The sequence below is a fragment of the Schistocerca americana genome, chromosome 3, assembly GCF_021461395.2.
Source record: "Schistocerca americana isolate TAMUIC-IGC-003095 chromosome 3, iqSchAmer2.1, whole genome shotgun sequence".
Taxonomy (NCBI): Eukaryota; Metazoa; Arthropoda; class Insecta; order Orthoptera; family Acrididae; genus Schistocerca; species Schistocerca americana.
Genome location: NC_060121.1, coordinates 138,825,924 through 138,852,976, shown reverse-complemented (window position 1 = coordinate 138,852,976; position 27,053 = coordinate 138,825,924). Strand labels below are relative to the sequence as shown.

General features: G+C 44.0%; 1 protein-coding gene and 1 pseudogene across 2 annotated transcripts in view; one reads left to right on the top strand and one right to left on the bottom strand.

Moving 5' to 3' along the window:
* LOC124607338 (opsin-2) overlaps window positions 1-27,053 on the bottom strand; it is a 61,873-nt gene that overhangs the window by 20,797 nt on the left and 14,023 nt on the right. The window contains exons 2-5 of one of the 2 annotated variants that reach the window (XM_047139642.1): window positions 25,535-25,714; window positions 20,311-20,529; window positions 14,719-14,849; window positions 7,183-7,355 (exon numbers count right to left, since the gene is read on the bottom strand). In XM_047139642.1, the coding sequence (XP_046995598.1) occupies window positions 7,183-7,355; window positions 14,719-14,849; window positions 20,311-20,529; window positions 25,535-25,714 (703 nt within the window). Of the gene's footprint in view, window positions 1-7,182; window positions 7,356-14,718; window positions 14,850-20,310; window positions 20,530-25,534; window positions 25,718-27,053 lie in introns of both variants that reach the window. The other variant, XM_047139641.1, reaches the window with a different exon arrangement.
* On the top strand, window positions 16,398-16,515 carry LOC124607956 (annotated as a pseudogene).

Sequence of the window (27,053 nt, the reverse complement as noted above, 5' to 3'; positions counted from 1 at the left end):
GCTGAGGCAAATGGCTGCAGGCAAAATGCGAAGAATTCGAAAAAAAAGGTTGTATGAAGGACTGATTCAGCAATAGAAAAGTCAAAACAACACACCACAAAACTAAAAAAGGCTGCAACGAGGGGTGAAACTGTCTGTAGGCGAAATGGAAGAATAAATGGAAATCGATTTGCAAGACAAAGCGATCCAGTATTAAAGTTTGTGTTTGACAGAGACCATATTCCTCCAGAATTACTGACATCATTAGGGGAAATGGTAATAAAACGCCTGTTCAAGTTGGTGTGTAGAATGTATAAGACTAGAGGCATCAGACTTTCAGAAAAATATTATCCACACAATTATGGAGAAACCATTGGCAGATAAGTACGAGAATTACCGCACAAGCAGCCACATGCATCCAAGGATAATACACAGAAGAACTGAAAAGGAAATGAGGATCTCTTATGTGGCGATCAGTTTGGCTTTCGGAAAGGTAAAGACAACGGAGATACAGTTACCACGTTGCACTAAATAATGGAAGCAACACTTAAGAGAAATCAAGACATCGTAGAATTTGTTGATCTGGAGAAAACGTTAGACGACGTAAAATGGTGCAACATGTTCGAAAATACCAGAAAAATGGCGTAAACGATAGGCAAAGACGGATAACATAAAATGTGTGCAGGAGCCAAGAGGACGAAATAAGAATGGAAGACCAAGAATGAAGTCCTCGGATTAGAAATGGTGTAAGACAGTTTTATATCCCTGCTGTTCAATCTACACATCGAAGAAGCAAGACGGAAATAAAACAGAAGTTCCAGAGTGTGGACATAATTCGAGGTGAAAGGATATGAATATTAACGTTGGCTGATGAAATTGCTACCCTCAGTGAAAGTGACGAAGAATTAGTGAATTTACTGAATAGAATGAACATTATACAGAGTAAATATCATGGATCGAGAGTAACCCGAAGAAAGATGAAAGCAATGAGGCGTAGCAAAAACAAAATTTGTGAAAAACTTACCATCAAAACTGGGGTCCACGAAGTAGATGGAGTGAAGGAGTGCTATTAACTTGGAAACGTATATTGAGGGGCGAAGCAAGGATTGCAGAAAACATACAGCAACAGGACAGCATTTCTGGTCAAAAGAAGGCTACTGTTATCAAAATCGTTCTTAATTTTAGGAAGAAATTTCTGAGAATTTACGTATGGTGCTTAGCATTTACTGAAGTGAATCATGGACTATCGGGAAAACGAAAAAGAAGAAAATCAAAGTGCTTAATATGTGGTGCTGTAGAATGACGATGAAAGTTTGTGGACTGATAAGATAAGCAATTATGAGGTGCCCGTAGAATAGGCAAAGAAAGGATCATATGGTAAAAAAATGAGAAAACACGATGTTGGGTACAATTGCTTCTCTGAGGACTTGACACAAGAGAGGAGATTGGTGAACGAACATGGGATTCTCCGTGATGGTGCGTTCTCATTCCGGGTCTTCTGCTGAGCGCCTCTTCAGCAGTTTGATCAGTGACGGTGATTTTAGGTGAGAGAATCTGGTGCGACGAAAATTGACATCTGTGTCTCGCTCTTAGTAAGGCTGTTGAAAGTGACAGCGGAGTGAAAGAAGCAGTCCGCCTCGCTACAGGTTTCCTCAGGCTTAGCAGAAAGAAACCGTATTGCACGCTAATCCACTTTGCAGCGCTCTCAAACGACTTTCACTGTCCCAGTCGCCGTGGTTTTGGTTTGTATCGCCTCCAGAGCAATATTCAGTTGCTTCACGTTTACTTCAACACGTCGCAGACATTGGGAAAATTGTCCACTTTACGAAGCAGGACTTTTTCGGCACTTCCCCTTGTGTTTTGTCACACGAGTTCATTTAACTTCCCAGTGATGCGGAAATTTTCCACGGAAAATTTTCACAAAATCCGTTTCATTAAATACAACGGAAGTTCTAACTCATGGAAGTATAAAACGGGACATGTTGAATTAAACTGTGGCCATTATCGACCTCCAAGTTCTTACTAAGTGAAGTGTAAAGTATGAGGTCCGACTCCAACAGACGAAAATTCATAGCAGAGCCAATATTCCCGTCAGAGCGCCAGTCTATCGGACGGGTTACAATGGCGTACAGTAGTTTAATATCCGCGCATGCGGGGCACAACTGGATAAAAAAGAGTTGCGGAATCGGAAAAGGCATATGTAGATGCGATATGGGTACAGGTCTCGTTTCTTTTATACGTGCAGACCTCTACTGATGACATTTGAGCGATGCGAGTGGGTCAGGCGTCGGGAAGCGGTGACATGTAAAACGTAACACTGAAACGCATTGAGAAATTGCAAGCAGATTCAATATGTACCAGTAACACCCTCTCACCCCACAAATCTTTAACAATCGATCCCCCCGAACTGCTATGTATAAAACAGCTTCATACGTCTGGTTACAACTGAGTTAATGTGTTAAATATGCGGCGATAAGCGTGTAAAACCTTAAGAGTTGAAGACGCAAAACCCTAATCATAGTAGTTTTATTGGTTCGGATCACACACTTATTAAAAAGTGAAAATCAAAAGTGCTGTTTGTGGGGTTGCAAGAGAGGAAAAGTTAAGAAAAGGTTTGAAATTAGTTTAAAGTTTGTTAAAAGATGTTACCTGCTCTCATAATCAAACCGTGGACGAGTACGGTTTGGGTAGTTTTCTCGCTGTTAGTTAAGACTTACGCACAGTTTCTGACTTAAATAGTTGTTTTATTGTGCTAAAACTATAATGTAAGTTTATACCTCTTAATGAGTAGATTATGATAGCATTTTAGAAGTTTAAAATCGGTCAATAAATATATGAAATTAAATTTTTGTTACCCCCGTAAGCCTTTAGATATTGGAGAAATTGTCACGGATATGATAAGCGACTTGGGGTGGCAGTAATTAAAAAAAAGGTGTTGGCGAGATCTTTTCACGAAGTTTCAGTCACCAATTTTCTGCTATCAATGTGAAAATACGAGGGTTGTTCGGAAAGTAAGGAACGACCGGTCCCGAAATGGAAACCACAGTGAAAATCAAAACGGTTTTCTTTGCACATTTAGCTACGCCTTCCAGGTACTTCTCTACACAGTCGCCGCTCCGACTTAGATATTTGTCGGAGCGTTATACCAGATTTCGAACACCATCGTCATAGAGGGCAGCCACCTGTGCTTTCCAATAATTCTCTACACTGGTCTATAGCACATATCCTGCGCCCAAGTGTTGTCTTCGTATCCAGCGTTTCATGTGATGATACTTAGGACGAGCCAATTATGGCTGTGTAGTGGGTGATCGAACACTTCCCATCGAAAAGGCTGCAGGAGCGTCTTCACTGCCCCTACAGAGTGTGGCTGAGAATTGCCATAAAGAAGGAAGTGCGTGGCAGTTGTGTTAAGTGGGCTGCATTCATTAAGGCGAAGCCTCTCAGTGGGCCCTCCTACTTGGACGGAGACATTGTTGTCCTAGGCACCTCGTCGGATTTTCACAGTGGTTTCCATTTCGCGACCGATCGTTCCTCACTTTCCGAATAGCCCTCGTATTCCACTGTTAACAGCACACATGAGGAGAAACTATCGCCGTAATAGAACACAGGAAATCAGAGCTCGTACAGAAAGATTTAAGTGTTAATTTGTCCCACGCGCTGTTAGGGGGCGAAACAGTAGACAAACAGTGCGAAGGTGGTTCGAAGAACCCTCCTGCAAGCACTTTAGTGTCAATTGCAGAATAGTGATGTAAATGTTGAACTACAACTGGGAACTGGGGCTGTGTGACAGTTTCAGCCGTTTATTAATGTACACTCTTGCAAAAAATTCAATGTCGAACGTAACTTTTGCATGGCGTGTGACTGCCCAGTAACACAGACCGATGAAACCTTGGACCGTACGTAGAAACACCTGCTACAGTGTAGTACAGATGAAAACTGTCTTTTATTCAATGACAACAAGTATACTGAAGTCACCGCTATTCGTGATGATCCCCCGGACATTACAGCCGGCGGGACATGGTTCTTAAAATAGGCTATGTGATCACCATGGACAGCAGCGACTACATCGATCTTTCATGCTGGTCACTAGATTGCTAAAGAGTTCTTGTGGTAGGTAGTTACAATCCTCCACCAACGAGTCTGAGAACTGTTGGATGGTCGTTGGTGCTTCTGTATGGGCTGCAGTACGTCTACCCACATGTGCTAGGTGGGATTTAGGTCGGGGGACTTCGCAGTTCTGCCCATTCGCCGAATATCCTCTCGTTCCAAGAGCTCCTCGACCTGCGCTCTTCAGTGCGATCGTATGTTGTCATCCACAAAAAGGAAGTCAGGGCCGAATGCACCCTCGAAAAGACCCTCATGGGAAAGGAGTACAGTGTGACAACAATGTTGAGCAGTGAATGAACTGCGTTCAAAGATTTGGTGGTCAGTGCATCCACGCAACATTATGCCTCCCAACACCGTCACACCTGGACCACCAGAACAGTCATGTTCGACAAGATATCTGTGTCCATTACGTGTTGTCTCCTCTCACCATATGAGAGCACGTCAAGAATCACTACTCAGGCGGAATCTGCTGTCATCGTTAGTTCAGTCGCCACGGTCTTGACGCGATGACAAATCTTTGAAAACAGTACACCCACTGATCAGTGTTAATCTGACAAAGTACTCCTATCCCATGTCCGTCTTTTCGCGGGTGCTTCCGACCGTGACGTCATTTTTATGGATGGTAATGCGCGACCGCATCCAACATCGCAAGTGGAGGAGCTCTTCGAACGAGAGAATATTAGGCGGATGAGCTGGTTTGACCATTCACCCGACTTAAATCCCATCGACAATGTGTGGTACGCGTCGAGGTGACTTACTGGAACACGTCCACATCCACCAATGACCATCCAGCAGTTGTCAGTCAGCGGCGCTGGTGGAGGAATGGAACGCAATACCAGAACTCCTTAGCATCCTGAACACTAGACAGGATGGTCATTTTCTTCTTTTTTTTCCATCAGTCTTCTGACTAATTTGATGCAACACGCCACGAATTCCTCTCCTGTGCCAATCTCTTGGCACTTACAACCTGCGTCCTCAATTGTCAATTATTTGCTGGATGTATTCCAGTCTCTGCCTTCCTCTGCAGTTTTTGCCCTCCACAGATCCCTCTAGTGTCATGGAAGTCATTCCCTCATGTCTTAACAGATGTCCTATCATCCTTCCCCTTCTCCTTGTCAGTGTTCTCCACATATTTCTCCGATTCTGCGCAGAACCTCCTCATCCCTTACCTTATCAGTCCATCTAATTTTCATCACTCGTTTGTAGCACCACATCTCTAATGCTTCGGTTCTCTTCTGTTGCCTTTTCCCCACAGTCCATGTTTCACTACCATACAATGCTGTGCTCCAAACGTACATTCTCAGATGTTTCTTCCTCAAATTATAGCCTATGTTAGATACTAGTGGACTTGTCTTGGCCAGGAACACCCATTTTGTCAGTACTAGTCTGCATTTGATGTCTACTGTCATTGGTTATTTTGCTGCCTAGGTAGCAAAATTCCTTAACTTCGTTTATTCGTGACCATCAATTGTAAAGTTAAGCTTCTCGCTGTTCTCATTTCCGCTACTTTTCATTACTTTTGTCTTTCGTCGATTTACTCTCAATCCTTATTCTATACTCATTAGACTGTTCATTCCATTCAGCGGATCATGTAATCCTTCTTCACTTTCACTTTCACTCAGGATAGCAATGTCATCAACGAATCTTATGATTGATATCCTTTCATCTTGAATTTTAATCCCACTCCTGAACCTTTCTTTTATTTCCATCATTGCAACTTCGATGTACAGATTGAACAGTAGGGGCGAAAGACTACATCCCTGTCTTACACCCTTTTTAATCCGAGCACTTCGTTCTTGGTCGTCCACTCTTATTATTTCCCCTTGGCTCTTGTACACATTGTACATTACCCTCTCTCCCTATAGCTTACCTCTGTTTTTCTCAGAATTTCGAACATCTTGCACCATTTTACATTGTAGAATGCTTTTTCCAGGTCAAGAAATCCTATGAACGTGTCTTGATTTTCCTTTACTCTTGCTTCCATTATCGACTGCAACGTCAGAATAGCCTCTCCAGTGCTTTTACCTTTCCTAAAGCCAAACTGATCGTCATCTAACACGTCCTCAATTTTCTTTTCCATTCTTCTCTATATTATTCTTGTCGGCAACTCGGATGCATGAGCTATTAAGCTGAATGTGAGGTAATTCTCGCACTTGTCAGCTCTTGTAGTCTGCGGGATTGTGTGGATGTTATTTTTCCGAAAGTCAGATGGTATGTCGCGAGACTCATACATTCCACACACCAACGTGAACAGCCCTTTTATTGCAACTTCCTCCAACGGTTTTAGAAATTCTGATGGAATGTTATCTATCCGTTCTGCCTCAATTAATCTTAAGTCCTCCAAAGCTCTCTTAAATTCTATTACTGGATGCTCTGTCTCTTCTAAATCGACTCCTGTTTCTTTCATCACATCAGATAAATCTTCCCCCCTCATAGAGGCTTCGTTGTACTCTTTCCACCTATCCACTCTGTCCTCTGCATTTAAAAGACAGTACATAATGAAAATAAATGCTCCAAAGCTAGCTGCAATAAGGCAATATTTTTTTAAAAATATTTTACACGACACGCCTGTTTTGGTTTATTGTCATTTTCAAGTGACGTCTAGTTGAAAGTGAGGACCATATTGCATACGTAGTAATTCTTCTTGTTATATCTTGGTAAATATGTTACATTTTGTAGTTACGGAAGGTAAAAATACATTTTTGTCGGGTATTTCGATAGTTCAGTTTTGACAGTTCTTTACTACGATGTTTACAAATATCTAACTAGAGTCACTCAACAATTACGATAAGCCGAAAGAGGCCTGTCGTGCAAGATATTTTTAAAAAAATATTGACTTGTTGCGGCTAGTTCTTAAGCATTCATTTTCACTGTGTCTTACACTGGTGTATACTATGTTGTGGTCCCAGCGGAACGTAAAATATACAGTGTCAAATGCAGACACTGCACTATTCTATGTCAAGAGTAGAGGCGGTGCTAACGGTACTAGCGTGATAAGTGCATGGCGCATGTTTTTGGACGGAGTGCTTATTGTCTGAAGATGACGTAGTTGCCTGTGAGAACTTCCGCTACAGTGGACACACAGCGGCGACTCACCTGGTCACGCAACATCTTCTCGTGCTCCCGGACGGCTCCGATGAGGCGGTAGTAGAAACAGCAGATGAGGAACAGTGGGAATGCGTAGGACCACGCGAAGATGCAGCCCACGAACACCTTGGTGTCCTCGTCGTCGGTCAGGTAGTCGAACGAACACGTCGTCAGGAAGCCCTCTGAAAGAACCCACAGCATCTCTCACACACCGTTTACCTTAACACTTTCCACACAAATTCGAATGAAACATCAGAGTTTCCAGCGAAATGAAGGAAGACCTGCACAGGATCGACGCTTGGCGCAAGACGTGGCAATCGAGCCTCAAAATAAACAAATGTAACGCATTGCGAATACGTAGACAGAAAGACCCTTTAGTATATTGCAGTGTTATTCTGATTACGCTGCAAAGTTGTGGCGACTGCAGCCTCTGTGAAATGCATTAAATGAATTCGCAATTGCGAATACGGACAACCATCAGTTTTATAATGGAATAACGACAGTAAAAATTTGTGCCAGAGCGGGAGTCGAACCCGGATTTCTCGCTTATCGCGAGCGGTCGCCTTACCATTTATTTATTTTGCTGAACCCATTTTGTTCGCTATTGTTGGTTGCATTTGTTCGGGGCGGACGTCCCGTGACACCTGTTTAAGTTCATCGTTGACCCGTCCCCTCAGCTTTTTAATTACAGAGGGCAACTAGCCCTCTGACCGAACAAGCTGAGCTACCATGCCGGCTGTTATTAGGAGCGGTCGCCTTAGCATCTGGCTATCCGTGCACGACTCACGGCCGGACTCAAACTACACATTCCTGGTCATTATTCAGTCCACTCTCGCCACTTTCATGAGTGATGATGAAATGATGGGGCCAACACAAACACCCAGTCCCCGGGCGGAGAAAATCGCCAACCCGGCCGGGAATCGAACCTGGGACCCCGTGACGACCTGTACGGGAATATACACTCCTGGAAATTGAAATAAGAACACCGTGAATTCATTGTCCCAGGAAGGGGAAACTTTATTGACACATTCCTGGGGTCAGATACATCACATGATCACACTGACAGAACCACAGGCACATAGACACAGGCAACAGAGCATGCACAATGTCGGCACTAGTACAGTGTATATCCACCTTTCGCAGCAATGCAGGCTGCTATTCTCCCATGGAGACGATCGTAGAGATGCTGGATGTAGTCCTGTGGAACGGCTTGCCATGCCATTTCCACCTGGCGCCTCAGTTGGACCAGCGTTCGTGCTGGACGTGCAGACCGCGTGAGACGACGCTTCATCCAGTCCCAAACATGCTCAATGGGGGACAGATCCGGAGATCTTGCTGGCCAGGGTAGTTGACGTACACCTTCTAGAGCACGTTGGGTGGCACGGGATACATGCGGACGTGCATTGTCCTGTTGGAACAGCAAGTTCCCTTGCCGGTCTAGGAATGGTAGAACGATGGGTTCGATGACGGTTTGGATGTACCGTGCACTATTCAGTGCCCCCTCGACGATCACCAGTGGTGTACGGCCAGTGTAGGAGATCGCTCCCCACACCATGATGCCGGGTGTTGGCCCTGTGTGCTTCGGTCGTATGCAGTCCTGATTGTGGCGCTCACCTGCACGGCTCCAAACACGCATACGACCGTCATTGGCACCAAGGCAGAAGCGACTCTCATCGCTGAAGACGACACGTCTCCATTCGTCCCTCCATTCACGCCTGTCGCGACACCACTGGAGGTGGGCTGCACGATGTTGGGGCGTGAGCGGAAGACGGCCTAACGGTGTGCGGGACCGTAGCCCAGCTTCATGGAGACGGTTGCGAGTGGTCCTCGCCGATACCCCAGGAGCAACAGTGTCCCTAATTTGCTGGGAAGTGGCGGTGCGGTCCCCTACGGCACTGCGTAGGATCCTACGGTCTTGGCGTGCATCCGTGCGTCGCTGCGGTCCGGTCCCAGGTCGACGGGCACGTGCACCTTCCGCCGACCACTGGCGACAACATCGATGTACTGTGGAGACCTCACGCCCCACGTGTTGAGCAATTCGGCGGTACGTCCACCCGGCCTCCCGCATGCCCACTATACGCCCTCGCTCAAAGTCCGTCAACTGCACATACGGTTCACGTCCACACTGTCGCGGCATGCTACCAGTGTTAAAGACTGCGATGGAGCTCCGTATGCCACGGCAAACTGGCTGACACTGACGGCGGCGGTGCGCAAATGCTGCGCAGCTAGCGCCATTCGACGGCCAACACCGCGGTTCCTGGTGTGTCCGCTGTGCCGTGCGTGTGATCATTGCTTGTACAGCCCTCTCGCAGTGTCCGGAGCAAGTATGGTGGGTCTGACACACCGGTGTCAATGTGTTCTTTTTTCCATTTCCAGGAGTGTACATAATAGATATGTGAGTCGACATATGGAAATTTGGCTGTGGCCGTGAGTCGTGCTCGGGTAGCCTAATGGTAAAGCGACTGCTTGTGAGAAGAAATCCGGATCGTGTCCCAGCCCGCCACAAAGTTTCATTGTCACCATTTCATTCTACTGCTGGTTGTCCTTATTCGCAATTGCGAATACATTTAAAGACTTTTTACTGTATGATTACAAAATTGCAGACCAATCACTGGAAGCAGTTTCTTCCATAAAATACCTGGGAAAATGCGTACGGAGCTCTTTGGAGTGGAGAGACCACGTAAAATTAATCGCTAGTAAGGCGATTCATTAGAAGATTCGTTGGAAGAAACCTCAGGGAATGTAGTCCATCAACAAGGGAAGTAGCTTACAAAAACCTCTCTCGACCAGTAGCTACCTCTCGTCAGCATGGGATCCGTACCAGGTAAGACTCATAGACGAAACGGAGAAGGTACAAAGAAGAGCAGCACGTTCCGTTACAGGTTCATTTAGCAAGCGCGAAATCGTTATAGGAATGCTCAGCCAACTCCATTGGCAGACACTGCAAGTGAGGCGTTCTGCATCCCGTTATAGACTGCTCTTGGTTCCGAGAGCCTACATTTCCAGAAGAGTCAACAAGTACATTGCTTCACCTTACGTATATCTAGCGTAAAGACAATGAAGATAAAATTAAAGAGCTTCGAGCCCACACGAAGGGTTACCGGCAGTCGTTCTTCCCGTGAACCATAAACGACTGGAACACCAAGAGAGGGAAGTAATACTGGTACACAAAGTGCCCTTCGCCATACACTGCAGGATGGCTTTCGGGGTGTAGATGTAGATGCAGAGTAAGTCGTACTCGATAACTGATTTGTTTGTAATAATTCTAAATACTAAGAGAAAGGGAAAATTTCTTTTGTTTCGTCCTTCTCCCGCGGTCTGCAAGTTGCGACAGGCGGAAGTTGTTGTCGAGGGTCTTACTTCACAGTCATTGATCTGCTTCAGTATTGGGCTCGCGAATCTGCCGGCACATCACGTTTTGTTCATCCTTCCCTATTTCCACGAGATAAACGCTCGACAGCTTCAAGTAGTGGCTGAGGCTTACTGCTGCAAGCTATAACAAGTTATAGGGCGGCAGACGCGAGTGCCATGCACTGATCCATCTAGAAAGCTTGGAAACCTACGCTAACCTACTCGTTACAATAAAAGTTCGCTCATACTCTCAGAACTTTTTTTGACATCAGTCTTCTGGCAGGTTCGACGCGGCCCGCCACAACTCCTTCTCCTGTGCTCCCCTCTTCATCTCAGAGAACGCCTCTGATAAAATTTTGGTGGTTGTTCAGGGATATTTCCCGAGTATTTTGCTATAAGGGAACCGTGGTGCGTTTGTCAACCGAATTATCTTCGTATCTGCGAAGGGGCCTGCAATATCTCGCTCTAACATAGAAGGACCTAGTTCTTCGAAGGCGCCTATGTGGAGACGCAGAAGTACAAAAGTACTCCCTGTTTGTTTACCTCGCACCACTCCTATCCCCTCAGGCGGTCTAAGTTCTCGTTTGTTTACAATCGCGGCTGACTGCCAAGTTAGACTGTCCACACTTTGTAGTGAATGAAAGGAACAAGTTTGTTTCCAAACAACACACCCATGGCACACCCACGACATTTGCACTGTTGTGAAATATTTTTCACTCCAGTAAAGATACGAAGGTAAGTCAGGGTAACAAATCAAATTAAATTTACTCTATCACGAGCTACCGGAGGTCACAGGTCCCTTATTATTAAAATACTCAGAAAATATCGCTGAACAGTCTTCGAAATTTTGCCGATAAAGTTCGGGCACAGTCTGAAAATCACACGCGACATTGTTTCGTTGACAGGCAGCATTACCTCCAGTTGCAACCTTCCACTACCTGATAACATTAGGTAATTACGGAGAGTAAGGCGCCATTAGCGAGGCGTTTAAGCTACAGTTTGTACCGCAAGCGGTCGCGTTTAAAAGCAGACCGCTGTCGCCCTTGGCTAAGCCACTATCCAAAACACGAGTTTCCTTTATCTGCGCCTCATTTTTCTTACCTCTTTCTTTTTTTCTTTTGTCAGCCGCAAACCAGCTACAAGCTGTTTAAATTAATGCCATCTCTTGCAACAAGCGTTACACGTGCAACCGGTCTACATCTGCAATCAATTGTTGCAAGTACGTCATTTCTAAACCATTGCATGAATCACCTTTGTTTCTGTTATTTACTATTCTTTCATACTCTTTCTTTCTAGTTATGTTCTTATTTCTGTAATATATGCCTGTGTCGATTTATTTTTCCAGAGAAACATTTGTTTCATTAGCCTATTCGCATTCATATAGTAGATGTGTCCAAAGAAGATTCATCTTCACAGTGTTGTTACTTCTGATACTGTCGCAATATTTTCATAGATTCCCTCGTTACTTCTCATTTTCCAACTATCTGTAGTTTGTGTTACACCCATCTTTTTCTAATAATCCGTCTTTCAAGTACCTCTGTTCTGTCCAGCTTAGAGTTCACCGTTAAGCATTCACGTAGTCACAAACTTCTGGTCTTACCACTGTGCTACAGTGTTTTAATTTAGTTTTCCTAGGCTTGCTTTTCTTGTTGTAGATATATTTTTTGGCGAACCACATGCTGTTTCAATTTCATTAACTCTTTTTCTAGTCCATTCTGCTGTATAATTTCGCCCACGATATTTAAATTTACTAACTCGTTCTATTTTGCCTACTTGTGTTTCCATATACTTTTGTGCATTTCTTTGGTATAGGTTCTACTCGTAATTTTTTCCAGAAAACTTATTTGAGTAACTGCTTCTGTCAGATTTTCTGAAGGCATTGCGAAATCTCCTGCAAAAGACAGGTATTTTACCTTACTTTCATTTGTCTCCCTTTCCAGAATTATTGGTTCAATTTTGTGATTTTTTAGCTCCAAATTCCAGATACTTACAATTTTTTCTGAAACGCAGTACAGGTCATTATCCTTCCCCTTGTCTAACACCTGTTATTATTTTAAATGGCTGTAATACTTCTCACATAAATTTAACTTTAGATATCGTACTTGATAGTCTCACGAATTACGTTTGAATTTTACTTTAACACCAAAATATCTATCGATTTAGTCTGTTCAGTCTGCCGATTCAGATGCTTTCTCATTTATTCAGGTTTTTTATTTACCCACCTGCCCTTGGTTTCTGTTAGTAGCTTGATCACATTCACAGAGATAAGTGAGAGGAAGTTGATGTCTCGGCCACGATCAGGACAGGAAAGTGTAAGGCAGCGGTCACTGAAGCAAGAGCATACAGCATCAGTGCTAGGGGGAGATACGAGGCGTGTTCGGAAAGTAGGCTCCGATTAGGTGCAAAGTGGAAACCACTGTAAAAATCCGATGGATCTTTGCACTCATGTGTTGGGCAGTGTCTTTAGTGCGCCTGTCGAACGCTTTACGTCGCTCTTTTCAGTTCATAGTGCAAAGCGATCACGTAGAAATGCCTAAAACAACAGTGTCTCCCGCCAAGTACCTGGTGATCAAAAAGTCAGTATAAATTTCAAAACTTAATAAACCACGGAATAACGTAGATAGAGAGGTAAAAATTGACAGACATGCTTGGAATGAAACTTCCTGGCAGATTAAAACTGTGTGCCCGACCGAGACTCGAACTCGGGACCTTTGCCTTTCGCAGGAGAACTTCTGTAAAGTTTGGAAGGTAGGAGACGAGATACTGGCAGAAGTAAAGCTGTGAGTACCGGGCGTGAGTCGTGCTTCGGTAGCTCAGATGGTAGAGCACTTGCCCGCGAAAGGCAAAGGTCCCGAGTTCGAGTCTCGGTCGGGCACACAGTTTTAATCTGCCAGGAAGTTTCATATCAGCGCACACTCCGCTGCAGAGTGAAAATCTCATTCTGGATGCTTGGAATGACATGGAGTTTTATTAGAACAAAAAAAACAAAGTTCACAAATGTCCGACAGATGGCGCTGGACAGCAAAACTGCTACCGTGACAGGTGAGAGGTACGCCGATATGTTACAGAATCGCATCATCCCCAGCCTGGCTGATAAACACCTGCTGGAACGTACAACGTTTATGCAGGACCCCATATTGCTAGACGCGTGAAAGATCTCTTGCGCGCGTCGTTTGGTGATGATCGTGTGCTCAGCCGCCACTTTCGTCATGCTTGGCCTCCCAGGTCCCCAGACCTCAGTCCGCGCGATTATTGACTTTGGGGTTACCTTAAGTCGCAAGTGTATCGTGATCGACCGACATCTCCAGGGATGCTGAAAGACAATATGCGACGCTAATGCCTCACCATAACTCCGGACATGCTTTACCGTGCTGTTCACAACATTATTCCTCGACTACAGCTATTGTTGAGGAATGACGGTGGACATATTGAGCATTTCCTGTAAAGAACATCATCTTTGCTTTGTCTTACTTTGTTATGCTAATTATTGCTATTCTGATCACATGAAGCGCCATCAGTCGGACATTTTTTGAACTTTTGTATTTTTTTTTTTTTGTTCGAATAAAACCCCATGTCATTCCAAGCATGTGTGTCAATTTGTACCTCTCTATCTACATTATTCCGTCATTTATTCAGTTTTCAAATGTAGATTGACTTTTTGATCACCCAGTATGTAAGAGATTTCGCCTGAAGCTATGCAGCCCACATAATGTAAATGTCATGCGTTTCTTTCTTCTCAACTTTCTTCTTTCTCACCCATATTATGCAGGGGCAATGAAGACGCTCCTGCAGCGTTTCTGATGGGATCACCCGCATATACAGCCCTTAACTGTCTCCCTCCGTTATTCATCTCTGCTCACATGAACCACTGGCTACGAAGACATTTTGGCACAAACAATGAGAAGTAGACCAGCGTACAGAATTGGCAGAAAGCACGGGTGGCTGCTTTCTGTGATGAGGGTGCTGGAAAGTTTGTACAACGCCACGACAAATGTCTAAGTCGGAGCTGCGACTATTTAGAGAGGTAGGTGAAACGTGTGGCTGATTGTTTCGAATAAAAATGTTTTGACTTTCACTGTGGTTCTCATTTCGCTATCCATGGGACCTTACTTTCCGAACAGCCCTCGTATCTTCTGCAGTCCGCGACGTGAACACTGGCCGGAGCTGCCCGTTAGGCAGGAGGGATGCCGTTACCTGCGGTGAACCTGCTCCAGATGCGGAGTAGCGGCATCAGCGTGAAGGGCAGCGTCCAGACCCACGTGCCGGCGATCAGCGCCAGCACCTGGCCCTGCGTCAGTCGGCCGTCGATCGGGCACGAGATGGTCCTGAGGGCAGACACACATACACACACACACACCGTGTACCACAGCAAAACGCACAGCAGCAGGTACAGCTCCAGCGGTATCGAAAACTTTGCAGTACCTATCCTCACACGAGACGTGAAAGCGTTCCTGGACGTGGAGTCGAACGAGTTTTGTGAGATCACCATGTGGAATTTCCCGTTCCAGAGCATTCCGAAGCGTGGAGAACTATGGCCAGGAGAGTTTTTGCTTCGCGAAGAGAAACGTGGCCAATCAGATGCAAAATTGGTTTCTACGTCACGAACAGAACTTAGGAGACATCATATTGAATTACGTAGTTTGCAGCTGAAGCACGTATTTGATGCGTTTCACGTTAGAACACTACTGGCCATTAAAACTGCTGCACCACGAAGATGACGTGCTACAGAAGCGAAATTTAACCGACAGGAACAAGATCCTGGGATATGCAAATGATTTCTTTTTAGAGCATTCACACAAGGTTGGCGCCGGTGGCGACATCTACAACGTGCTGACATGAGGAAAGTTTCCAACCGATTTCTCATACACAAACAGCAGTTGACAGGCGTTACCTGGTGAAACGTTGTTGTGATGCCTCGTGTAAGGAGGAGTAATGCGTACCATCACGTTTCCGACTTTGATTAAGGTCGGATTGTAGCCTATCGCGATTGCGGTTTATCGTATCGCGACATTGCTGCTCGCGTTGCTCGAGATCCAATGACTGTTACCAGAATATGGAATCGGTGGGTTCAGGAGGGTAATACGGAACACCGTGCTGGATCCCAACGGCCTCGTATCACTAGTAGTCGAGATGACAGGCATCTTATCCGCATGGCTGGAACGGATCGTTCAGCCACGTCTCCATCCCTGAGTCAACAGATGGGGACGTTTGCAAGACAACAACCATCTGCACGAACAGCTCGACGACGTTTGCAGCAGCATGGACTATCACCTCGGAGACCATGGCTGCGGTTACCCTTGAAGCCGCATCACAGACAGGAGCGCCTGAGATGGTGTACTCAACGACGAACCTGGATGCACGTATAGCAAAACGGCAAAACGGCACTTTGAACATTGGACGTTACGTTTCAGATGTGTTACGACCCGTGGCTCTACCCTTCATTCAATCCCTGCGAAACCCTACTTTTCAGCAGCATATTTCACGACCGCATGTTGCAGGTCCTGTACGGGCTTTTCTGGATACAGAATATATTTGTCCAGTGAATACCCGTTTATCATATGCATTTCTTCTTGGTGTAGCAATTTTAATGGCCAGTAGTATAATTACGTACTAGGACTACATGCTGTTCCGAAGCACCACCACAGTCCGGATTTCTCTAAAACTCGTCATTTTTTGTGTGCAATTTGTTGAAATAAAATCACGGGAAACATCATATTTGTGACTAAAGAACTTTTGTATCTGGTGTTCTTGTATTGCAACTTGCGTGTTATGAACGTATGCCCTTTCAAGTCAACGCCTCACTGAAGGTTTTTCAAAAACGAGTCGTTCTTCGTATGATTTTTCGTAATTAAATGTCAATTAATGAGTTATTGGCCAACGGCCTTGCCGCAGTGGTAACGCCGGTTCCCATCTGAGCACCAAAGTTAAGCGCTGTTGGGCTGGTCTAGCACTTGGATGGGTGACCATCCGGTCTGCCGAGCGCTGTTGGCAAGCGGGGTGCACTCAGCCCTTGTGAGGCAAACTGAGGAGCTGCTTGACTGAGAAGTAGCGGCTCCGGTCTCGTAAACCTGCATACGGCCGGGAGAGCGATGTGCTGACTACATGCCCCTCCATATCCGCTTCCAGTGACGCCTGTGGGCTGAGAACTACACAGCGGTCTGTCGGTACCGTTGGGCCATCATGGCTTTTTCGGGTGGAGTTTGGTTTTTATGAGATATTGGCCGTTAAAAAGTTCGAGGCGTTTCAGATTTTAGCAAAATAATCTGTAGTGTAGTGGACACAAGCTTTGTTATAAATACGAATTTGGTGGTTCACATCTGCTATCTGTGATTATTTTTGTTCGTCAGTGCTTTCTCTAAAAATTCTTGGACTTCCTTACTACTTTCATAGAGGTATGTACAATAATACTCGGTCTTACATATATGTAAGTGTGCACTACTTCGGAAGTGTGCTCGTTCGGTTTTGTCAACATGCCATGAAACGTGGACCAATGAATTGCAAATCTAAGTTTCTACCTGATTCAATTGCAGTTTAGCATTTGTTCTTTTATTTATCCAAATAACTTTCCACACTGGATGAAATATAAGTCCCTTGTAACTATTGTGTATAATTGTGTGTACAAACACACATGTATACAAATTTATGTGTGCATACATACACACACACACACACACACACACACACACACACAGACACACATGAAAGTACAGAAAATTTAGTATCAGTGTTGCAGTACAGATATTACCTTTTGCATTTATATGCAAGACAGCTTGCACTTCTTGCTGTATAAGATTTCCCACTTTCTTGTTTTAGATCTCGTATTTCGTAAGTCCTAAAAATTCAGTTACTAAATAGAAGTAGTGTTTTAATAGTAATCAATTTAGGAATTAACAAAAAAATTAAGAATTATGATATAATTTCTATCTCATGTAGAAGACTTTTGCACATTTTTAACGCTCTATTTGTAATGAAAGTTTTAAAAGTTTATGTCCACTACTGTGATGTAATCCAGCACTAGTAATCATGAAAGCTTGTGACCGTTCCATCTGCAACTTCGGTCTATTTCAACAAAACTTTTCTTTTTGTCGCGTATCATATTTATGGATCTTTTATTTGTGTGTACTACAGATAGAAGAACATGGTTGGCATATCGAGAAAGTAGAAAATGGAATTTTTAATACAGTTGGTGTAGCAATTTCATGCGTGTCCGTTTTCGTAAGCGAACCGTATGATTTGCGACTCAGATGCAGCCTAAAACTGCCGGTGGATCAGCGCTGCGGTCGCAAATAACGGTGAGGAACACGTTATGTTCCCTGTGATGCACCAGCTCGTTTCTAATGGTGAACCAGCCACGATGGAAGGCACGTTCGTCGTTCTTAACGCTATGAAACACGTTCCGTGTCAGGGTGGCTTTAGCATTAATACGTGCGGTATGCGAAGCAGAAAGAATTGTATGTATTACAAGCATGGAGTATTTCAAAGAGGATCGTGATTCTCACCATCGTCATCATCATCATCATCATCAGTAGCAGCAGCATCTTCATCTACAGGTTCCATCCCATGGATGAGTCTGTTGAGAACATAAGCCTCCCAATCTTTCCCTGACCTCATACCACGTTTCTCCCTACACTCCATCCCAGTCTTTTCCTCTCTTCATGGCAAATTTCTTCACTTCCACGATGCATCTCTCAGTCTTCTTCTAGGTATCTTGCCTCCTACTGTCATTTTATGGGCCGGTCTCGGTATCCTGCCAATTCCCATTCTTTTAGTTTGCCCGTACCTTCTTAATCTTGTTTTTTCTATGGTCTCCTGCAAGAGCTTCTCTTTCACTATTTCTCTCACTGTCTCATACCCTTCTGTATCCATATCCTTTTACGCTTCTTTGAAATTGCATTTTGTAAGCTGATATACTCCTCACCTGCCTTCTCTTCCTTACACACATTTCCCATGCATACGCGAATACTGGAGCATAATATACTCAGCATAACAAGTGCTTGCTCTAGAGTGTTACGTTCTTGCTCCATACCAAGCTTTTTTCACTCTCCGTGGCCTTGCGGTCCCCTTTCACTAATCTTCCTCCCGCTGTCTTCTATTACGGTCCCTAGGTATTTGAAACTTCCCACTTTCTTTAGAACTTGCCCACTAACACTTATATCCGTCGCTACTCTCCTCTTATTCCTCGTTGGCAGCATCATTTCACACTTCTTTGCCCAAATTTCAGTCGATATTGTCCGGTCTCTTAATCCCAACATTTAGTCTTTTTTGTACTTCTCCTTCCCTATTTCCCTAGACAATTAAGTAATGTGCAAACATCACTGTTTCTGTATTTTCATTTCATATTTGCTGCACCACTCCTGTCATTATATCATCCATAATGGCGATGATAAATTAAAGTGATAGTACGTTCCCTTGCTTCAGCCCATTTATCTGTTCAAACTAGCCTGTCTTCTCCCCTCCCGCTGTTACACAAGTCACAGTTCCTTGATACGTTTCCGTTGTGCTAGTCAGCCTTCCAGTTGCCCTTTCCAGAAGAGTTTCCCAGATCTCCCTTCGTTCCACACTACCACACGCCTTCTAGGAGCACCATTACTAAATCCTTACGAATTCAAAGCATCTCTCTTCGAACTGCTTTACCATGAAAGTTAGACTCACTGTGGACCTTTCTCGTCTAAACTGACCTTGTCCCTCTTTCAATCCTCCTCCAGCTATCATCGGTGCTCTCTTTCCCTATAATTTTGGCACTGTTTCCCGCGTTGTTGTTGTTGTTGTTGTTGTTGTTGTTGTTGTTGTTGTTGTCTTCAGTCCTGAGACTGGTTTGATGCAGCTCTCCATGCTACTCTATCCTGTGCAAGCTTCTTCATCTCCCAGTACTTACTGCAACCTACATCCTTCTGAATCTGCTTAGTGTATTCATCTCTTGGTCTCCCTCTACGATTTTTACCGTCCACGCTGCCCTCCAATGCTAAATTTGTGATCCCTTGATGCCTCAGAACATGTCCTACCAACCGGTCCCTTCTTCTTGTCAAGTTGTGCCACAAACTCCTCTTCTTCCCGATTCTATTCAATACCTCCTCATTAGTTATGTGATCTACCCATCTAATCTTCAGCATTCTTCTGTAGCACCACATTTCGAAAGCTTCTATTCTCTTCTTGTCCAAACTATTTATCGCCCATGTTTCACTTCCATACATGGCTACACTCCATACAAATACTTTCAGAAACGACTTCCTGACACTTAAATCTACACTCGATGTTAATAAAGTTCTCTTCTTCAGAAACGCTTTCCTTGCCATTGCCAGTCTACATTTTATATCCTCTCTACTTCGACCATCATCAGTTATTTTGCTCCCCAAATAGCAAAACTCCTTTACTACTTTAAGTGTCTCATTTCCTAATCTAATTCCCTCAGCATCACCCGACTTAATTCGACTACATTCCATTATCCTCGTTTTGTTTTTGTTGATGTTCATGTTTCCCGCAGCCCTCCTTAAAAATTAGCTCTATGATACCCTTTTGCCAGACTTCAGGTGGCCTCCGTGTTTCTATACCGTGACCCGACAGAGCCACTGCACTCCAAAAATGTCAGCTGCTCTCGCCATCTCCACGCTCACTTCATCCAGTCCAGGTGCTTCTCCCCCTCCATCTGCTTCTGTCTGATGCCTCTACTTCGGAAAGACTCTAGAGTGCAATTGTCAATGCGGTGGTGCGTAAGCTGGCCTCACCGCTTGATTCGCTCGCAGGCAGCGCAGAGCAACAGGTAGAGAGAATGAGCACCAGCTGACCTACCTGTACCGGTCGAAGGCGATGGCGGCGTTATTGATGGCGGAGCCCATGCCTGCGACGGAGCCGAGTGCGGCGTAAATGTCGCAGCCCAACTCCCAGCCGACGGGTCGCTGGTAGAACAACGAGTTGACCACCAACATCGGCATCTCGAGCAGCATCAGCACGTCGAACAGCGCCAGGTTAACGATGAACATGTTGGACGGTGTGCGGATCGACTTGGTCCTGTGGGCGGCGCAACACTCTACTCAGTAACATTACCTGTACTTTCTGCTGGCTCTTTACAAGGTGTGCGACGTTCTACAGTGGGGGTTCGAACGCTGGCGGCGGAAGAAATTTTTATGTCTGATGTCTGGCCATAACGGGAGGCTATGTAGGGTTTCCGATCGCTAGATTGTGCTAGGTTATGGCTCTGAGCACTATGGGACTAAACTTCTGAGGTCATCAGTCCCCTAGAACTTAGAACTACTTAAACCTAACTAACCTATGTGCATCACACACATCCGTGCCCGAGGCAGGATTCGAACCTGTGATCGTAGCGGTCGCGCGGTTCCAGTCTGTAGCGCCTAGAACCGCTCGTCCACTCCGGCCGGCCGTGTTAGGTTATCCTCGAACCACTACATACTGTCGCCCGCCTCCTACCCTCCCCTCTCCCTGCAACATCACCCAACCTACACAATCCGTCATGGAATATTCCCTCGGTTCTTGGAGGAACACAGTCATATTAAAAACTTGAATACGCAATATTAACGTTCCATAATAATATTTATTCAATAGTTTGTCATTAACCGATTTTCGGCCTCTTTGGTCGTAGTCAGATAACTTAATACTAAACAGATAGTTCATACGAGTTCAACGGGACTTCATGGCTGTGCATAGATTGTTATACAAAGATATCTGACATTTTATGACAATATCGGCACAAAACACAAGCAAAATGTTGTATCCAAAGCGATTCTAAACAAATAAATCTTATACTACAGTTGTAAATAGGCTGTTTAGGTTTTTATGTTGGTAACTCCACGCAGCGCTCTGTATGAAAATCACTGACCGCGCTGTGTGCAGTCTGTGGTTGGTTGGACTCATTGTCGGAATATTCGGTATTGTAGTGTTGGGCAGTTAGATGTGAACAGCGCGTAGTGTTGCGCCGTTGGAGGTGAGCCGCCAGCAGTGGTGGATGTGGGGAGAGAGATGGCAGAGTTTTGAGAGCAGACGATCTGGACGTGTGTCCGTCAGAGACAGTAAATTTGTAAGACTGGATGTCATGAACTGATATATACATATTAAGACTTTTGAACACTATTAAGGTAAATACATTGTTTGTTCTCTATCAAAATCTTTCATTTTCTAAATATGCCTATCAGCAGTTAGTGCCTTCAGTAGTTAGAATCTTTCATTTATCTGGCAGTATTGGCGCTTGCTGTATTGCAGTAGTTCGAGGAACGAAGATTTTTGTGAGGTTAAGTGATTCATGGGAGGTATAGGTTATTGTTAGCCAGGGCCATTCTTTTGTAGGGATTATTGAAAGTCAGATTGCGTTGCGCTAAGAAAAAAAAATTGTGTGTCCGTTTAGTGATGATCGGAATAAGTAAGAAAGAAATGCCTGAGTACGTTCAGTTTTGCTCAGCTGTTTGAAAATCAAATAACGTAAGAAGTTTATCAGTACAGTCATTTATAGTTTTTCTAACGGAACGTTACACAGTATACTCCAATATTAAAACTGTATGAATCCGTAAGCCATATATGTTGTGCAAGTGAGCAATGGCACAGCCTACTATGTCATATGGACAAACTGGTGAATGTGATGATCAGTCCGAAATATAACATCCATTCAGAGCATATTCAGCAAAGGTCGAATCTTTCTCCAAGTCGTTTCATGCTCAATTAGTTTGCCACAGGCAGGACTTCACAGGTTCTTACATGGGATCTAAAATCCAGGAAATATGCTCAACATTTTTACATTAGGAATACTGTTGCCCACTTTCTGTTCAACACCAAAGACTAGATACCACCTTTGGAACAGAGTGTAATTTACAGGATTTCTTGCAATCTGTGTGGCAAATTATATTTAGGTCAATCAAGTAGGGCTATAACTACTAGACTGACTGAGCACAGAAAGAGTTGAAGACTGAAATACGAAAGATTCCACCTTTACACCTGGTCCTTAGCGACCAAACATATTTCCTTTACCCTCCATTACTAAAGTAGCAGCAGCCAGTTATTATTTCTATCATCATTAGAAAATAATCTTGTTATAACTGTTCCACACACACATTCTATAGACTGCCTCTTCCTCCCCTCCTTTTTCCAACCTGTACATCACATTCACGAGTTTGTCCATATCGTATAGAAGACTGCGCCATTATTCACTTGTAAAATATATTTGGCTTATACATTCATAAGCTGAAGATTAGGAGATATAGCTCACCATGCTACTCTATCCTGTGCAAGCTTCTTCATCTCCCAGTACCTACTGCAACCTACATCCTTCTGAATCTGCTTAGTGTATTCGTCTCTTGGTCTCCCTCTACGATTTTTACCCTCCACGTTGCCCTTCAATACTAAACTGGTGATCCCTTGATGCCTCAGAATATGCCCTACCAACCGATCCCTTCTTCTAGTCAAGTTGCGCCACAAATTTCTCTTCTCTCCAATTCTGTTCAATACCTCCTCATTAGTTATGTGATCTATCCATCTAATCTTGAGCATTCTTCTGTAGCACCACATTTCGAAAGCTTCTATTCTCTTCTTGTTCACACTATTTATCGTCCATGTTTCACTTCCATACATGGCTACACTCCATACAAATACTTTCAGAAACGACTTCCTGACACTTAAATCTATACTCGATGTTAACAAATTTCTCTTCTTCAGAAACGCTTTCCTTGTCATTGCCAGTCTACATTTTATATCCTCTCTACTTCGACCATCATCAGTTATTTTGCTCCCCAAATAACAAAACTCATTTACTACTTTAAGCGTCTCATTTCCTAATCTAATACCCTCGACATCACCCGATTTAATTCGACTACAGTCCATTATCCGCGTTTTGCTTTTGTTGATGTTCATCTTACATCCTCCTTTCAAGACACTGTCCATTCCGTTCAGCTGCTCTTTCAGGTCGTTTGCTGCCTCTGACAGAATTACAATGTCATCGGCGAAAAAGTTTTTATTTTTCTCCATGGATTTTTCTTTTGTTTCCTTTACTGCTTGCTCAATATACAGATTGAATAACATCGGGGATAGGCTGCAACCCTGTCTCACTCCCTTCCCAACCACTGCTTCTCATTCATGTCCCTCGACTCTCATAACTGCCAACTGGTTTCTGTACAAATTGTAGATAGCCTTTCGCTCCCTGCATTTTACCCCTGCCACCTTCATAATTTGAACGAGAGTATTCCAGTCAACATTGCCTAAAGCTTTAACTCTACAAACGCCAGAAACATCTTGCTCACCAGATGGTAGAGTTTTGTTAGTCCTGGCTCTTTCTAGGCTGTCAGTAATTCTAATGGAATGTTGTCTACTCCCGGGGCCTTGTTTCGACTTAGGTCTTTCAATGCTCTGTCAAACTCTTCACGCAGTTGTTTACTATTAAAAACAGTCTTGATCACGATTTATTTATCAAGGTGCACTACTTAGTATTGATTCTCCAACAGAAAGAGGTTCCTAATCAATGGTCTGAAGATGACCACAGTAGCGGTCGAAACCGGTCACCTTGACAAATAAATCGTGATCAAGACTGTTTTTAATAGTAAATATTTGTAAGACATTGATCACTGCCTCTCCCGTAATGTATTCAAAAGTTCTTCACGCAGTATCATATCTCCCATTTCATCTTCATCCACCTCCTCTTCCATTTCCATAATATTGTCCTCAAGAACATCACCCTTGTATAGAACCTCTAATACTTCTTCCACCGTCCTGCTTTCCCTTCTTTGCTTAGAACTGGGTTTCCATCTCAGCTCTTGATATTCATGCAAGTGGTTCTCTTTTCTCCAAAAGTCTCTTCAATTTTCCTGTAGGCAGTATCTATCTTACCCCTAGTGATATGCACCTCTACATCCTTACATTTGTCCTCTAGCCATCCCTGCTTACCCATTTTGCACTTCCTGTCGATCTCATTTTTGAGACGTTTGTATTCCTTTTTGCCTGCTTCATTTACTGCATTTTTATATTTTCTCTTTTCATCAATTAAATTCAATGTCTCTTCTGTTACCCAAGGATTTCTATTAGCCCTTGTTTTTACCTATTTGATCCTCTGTTACCTTCACTATGTCATCTCTCAAGCTACCCATTCTCCTTCTACTGTATTTCTTTCCCCCATTCGTGTCAATCGTTCCCTAATGCTCTCCCTGAAGATCTCTACAACCTCTGGTTCTTTCAGTTTATCCAGGTCCCATCTCCTCAAATTCCCACTTACTAATAAATACTTAATACTAAACTAATATCTTTTATGCATTTTATCTTTGCGTGTGCTGCAATCCTTTATAGGCCGAATATTTGTTCTTTGACTCCGAGAATCCTAAAATTTTTGTGTAGTTGTAGGAGGTTGTAAATTGCTGTAGGAGAAAGAACACCATTCAAACATTTTTTGGAGTTTATTTTTTTAACCAGAAGTTCACGTTTTTATATCCTGGCACGCATTGGTTAAAAACTATTAAAGATAGAAGGCTGAGATTCTGTATACTGGCTCTAGGTATACTTAACTAGAGAGTAGACTATTCTTATGACTTCAGTTTGAAAATTAAAGTTTTTTTTAAGAAAAACTATAATTACTGAAATTTTTGATGATCATTATTAAATTTTCTTTGAGCCATAATTTATGACAGCAAAGCCTTTCTCAAAGTCTACTTTAAACACAATAGTGTACAGAATTTGCAAAACAAAAATCAAACTTCTACTTTCTTTTTATTTCGAGGTATGTGTACCTGTGCTGTACATAAATAATTAACATGTTTGATTTCATTTGCAACACAAAATACAGTTCAGAAAAAAGTGTACCCAAAAGATTTGTTAAAAGATGGATACCATTAAATGGGCTTACAACTCGTATTCCTTGAGCTACACTGTTCAGAAAACTTACAAGTTTTTCGTGATTTCCCCTTGTGTTCTCGAACCAGTCCCCTTAATACTAAACTAAAGGGTCTTGTGCAGTTTATCTTATCGTGCGCTACAAATAAATAAATAAATAAGTGCATGTGGAGAAACGTGTAGTAAGTAGGTTACTGACGTGGCGTATATCCACAGGACGATGCCGTTGCCCAAGGAGGACATGCAGATGAGCATGAAGTAGACGAAGGCTAGTCCGAAGTGCCAGTACTTGTTGGGCACCTGGAAACTCCTCCAGTGCGGGTGGACCAGGTCGAGGTGTTCCGTCGGCACGTTCCATCCCAGCAGCGGCAGGCCCACGCTGCTGCAACACACACACAAACGCCGCGGCTGCCGAAGCGAAACTTCACAAGTGTGCCGCAGCGCGCCGCGCGCTGCATACAATCCTCTTAACGGCGGGGAATTATTTTTAAAGCTTTCTTTCTGTCCAGCGACTCATATGGGGATTCGCGCAAGTACGGCCGAAACCCCAGTTCTTAAAGTGAGAAGCAGGCACGTGTGCACGTAAACAAACACTCGTCCTCAAATTAAGATGCTTACGTAAGGGAAACTGCCATTGCAAATAAACTACAGAGTGTTACAAAAAGGTACGGCCAAACTTTCAGGAAACATTCCTCACACACAAAGAAAGAAAATATGTTATGTGGACATGTGTCCGGAAACGCTTAATTTCCATGTTAGAGCTCATTTTATTACTTCTCTTCAAATCACATTAATCATGGAATGGAAACATACAGCAACAGAGCGTACCAGCGTGACTTCAAACACTTTGTTACAGGAAATGTTCAAAATGTCCCTCGTTAGCGAGGATACATGCATCGACCCTTCGTCGCGTGGAATCCCTGATGCGCTGATACAGCCCTGGAGAATGGCGTATTGTATCACAGCCGTCCACAATACGAGCACGAAGAGTCTACACATTTGGTACCGGTGTTGCGTAGACAAGAGCTTTCAAATGCCCCCATAAATGAAAGTCAAGAGGATTGAGGTCAGGAGAGTGTGGAGGCCATGGAATTGGTCCGCCTCTACCAATCCATCGGTCACCGAATCTGTTGTTGAGAGGCGTACGAACACTTTGACTGAAATGTGCAGGAGCTCCATCGTGGATGAACCACATGTTGTGTCGTACTTGTAAAAGCACATGTTCTAGCAGCACAGGTAGAGTATCCCGTATGAAATCATGATAACGTGCTCCGGGCCCAATCAAGACATCACCAACAATGCCTGCCCAAAAGTTCACAGAAAATCTGTGTTGATGACGTGATTACACAATTGCGTGCGGATTCTCGTCAGCCCACACATGTTGATTGTGAAAATTTACAATTTGATCACGTCGGAATGAAGCCTCATCCGTAAAGAGAAAAATTTGCACTGAAATGAGGATTGACACATTGTTGGATGAACCATTCGCAGAAGTGTATCCGTGGAAGCCAATCAGCTGCTGATAGTGCCTGCACACGCTGTACATGGTACGGAAACAACTGGTTCTCCCGTAGCACTCTCCATACAGTGACGTGGTCAACGTTACCTTGTACAGCAGCAACTTCTCTGACGCTGACATTAGGGTTATCGTCAACTGCACGAAGAATTGCCTCGTCCATTGCAGGTGTTCTCGTCGTTCTAGGTCTTCCCCAGTCGCG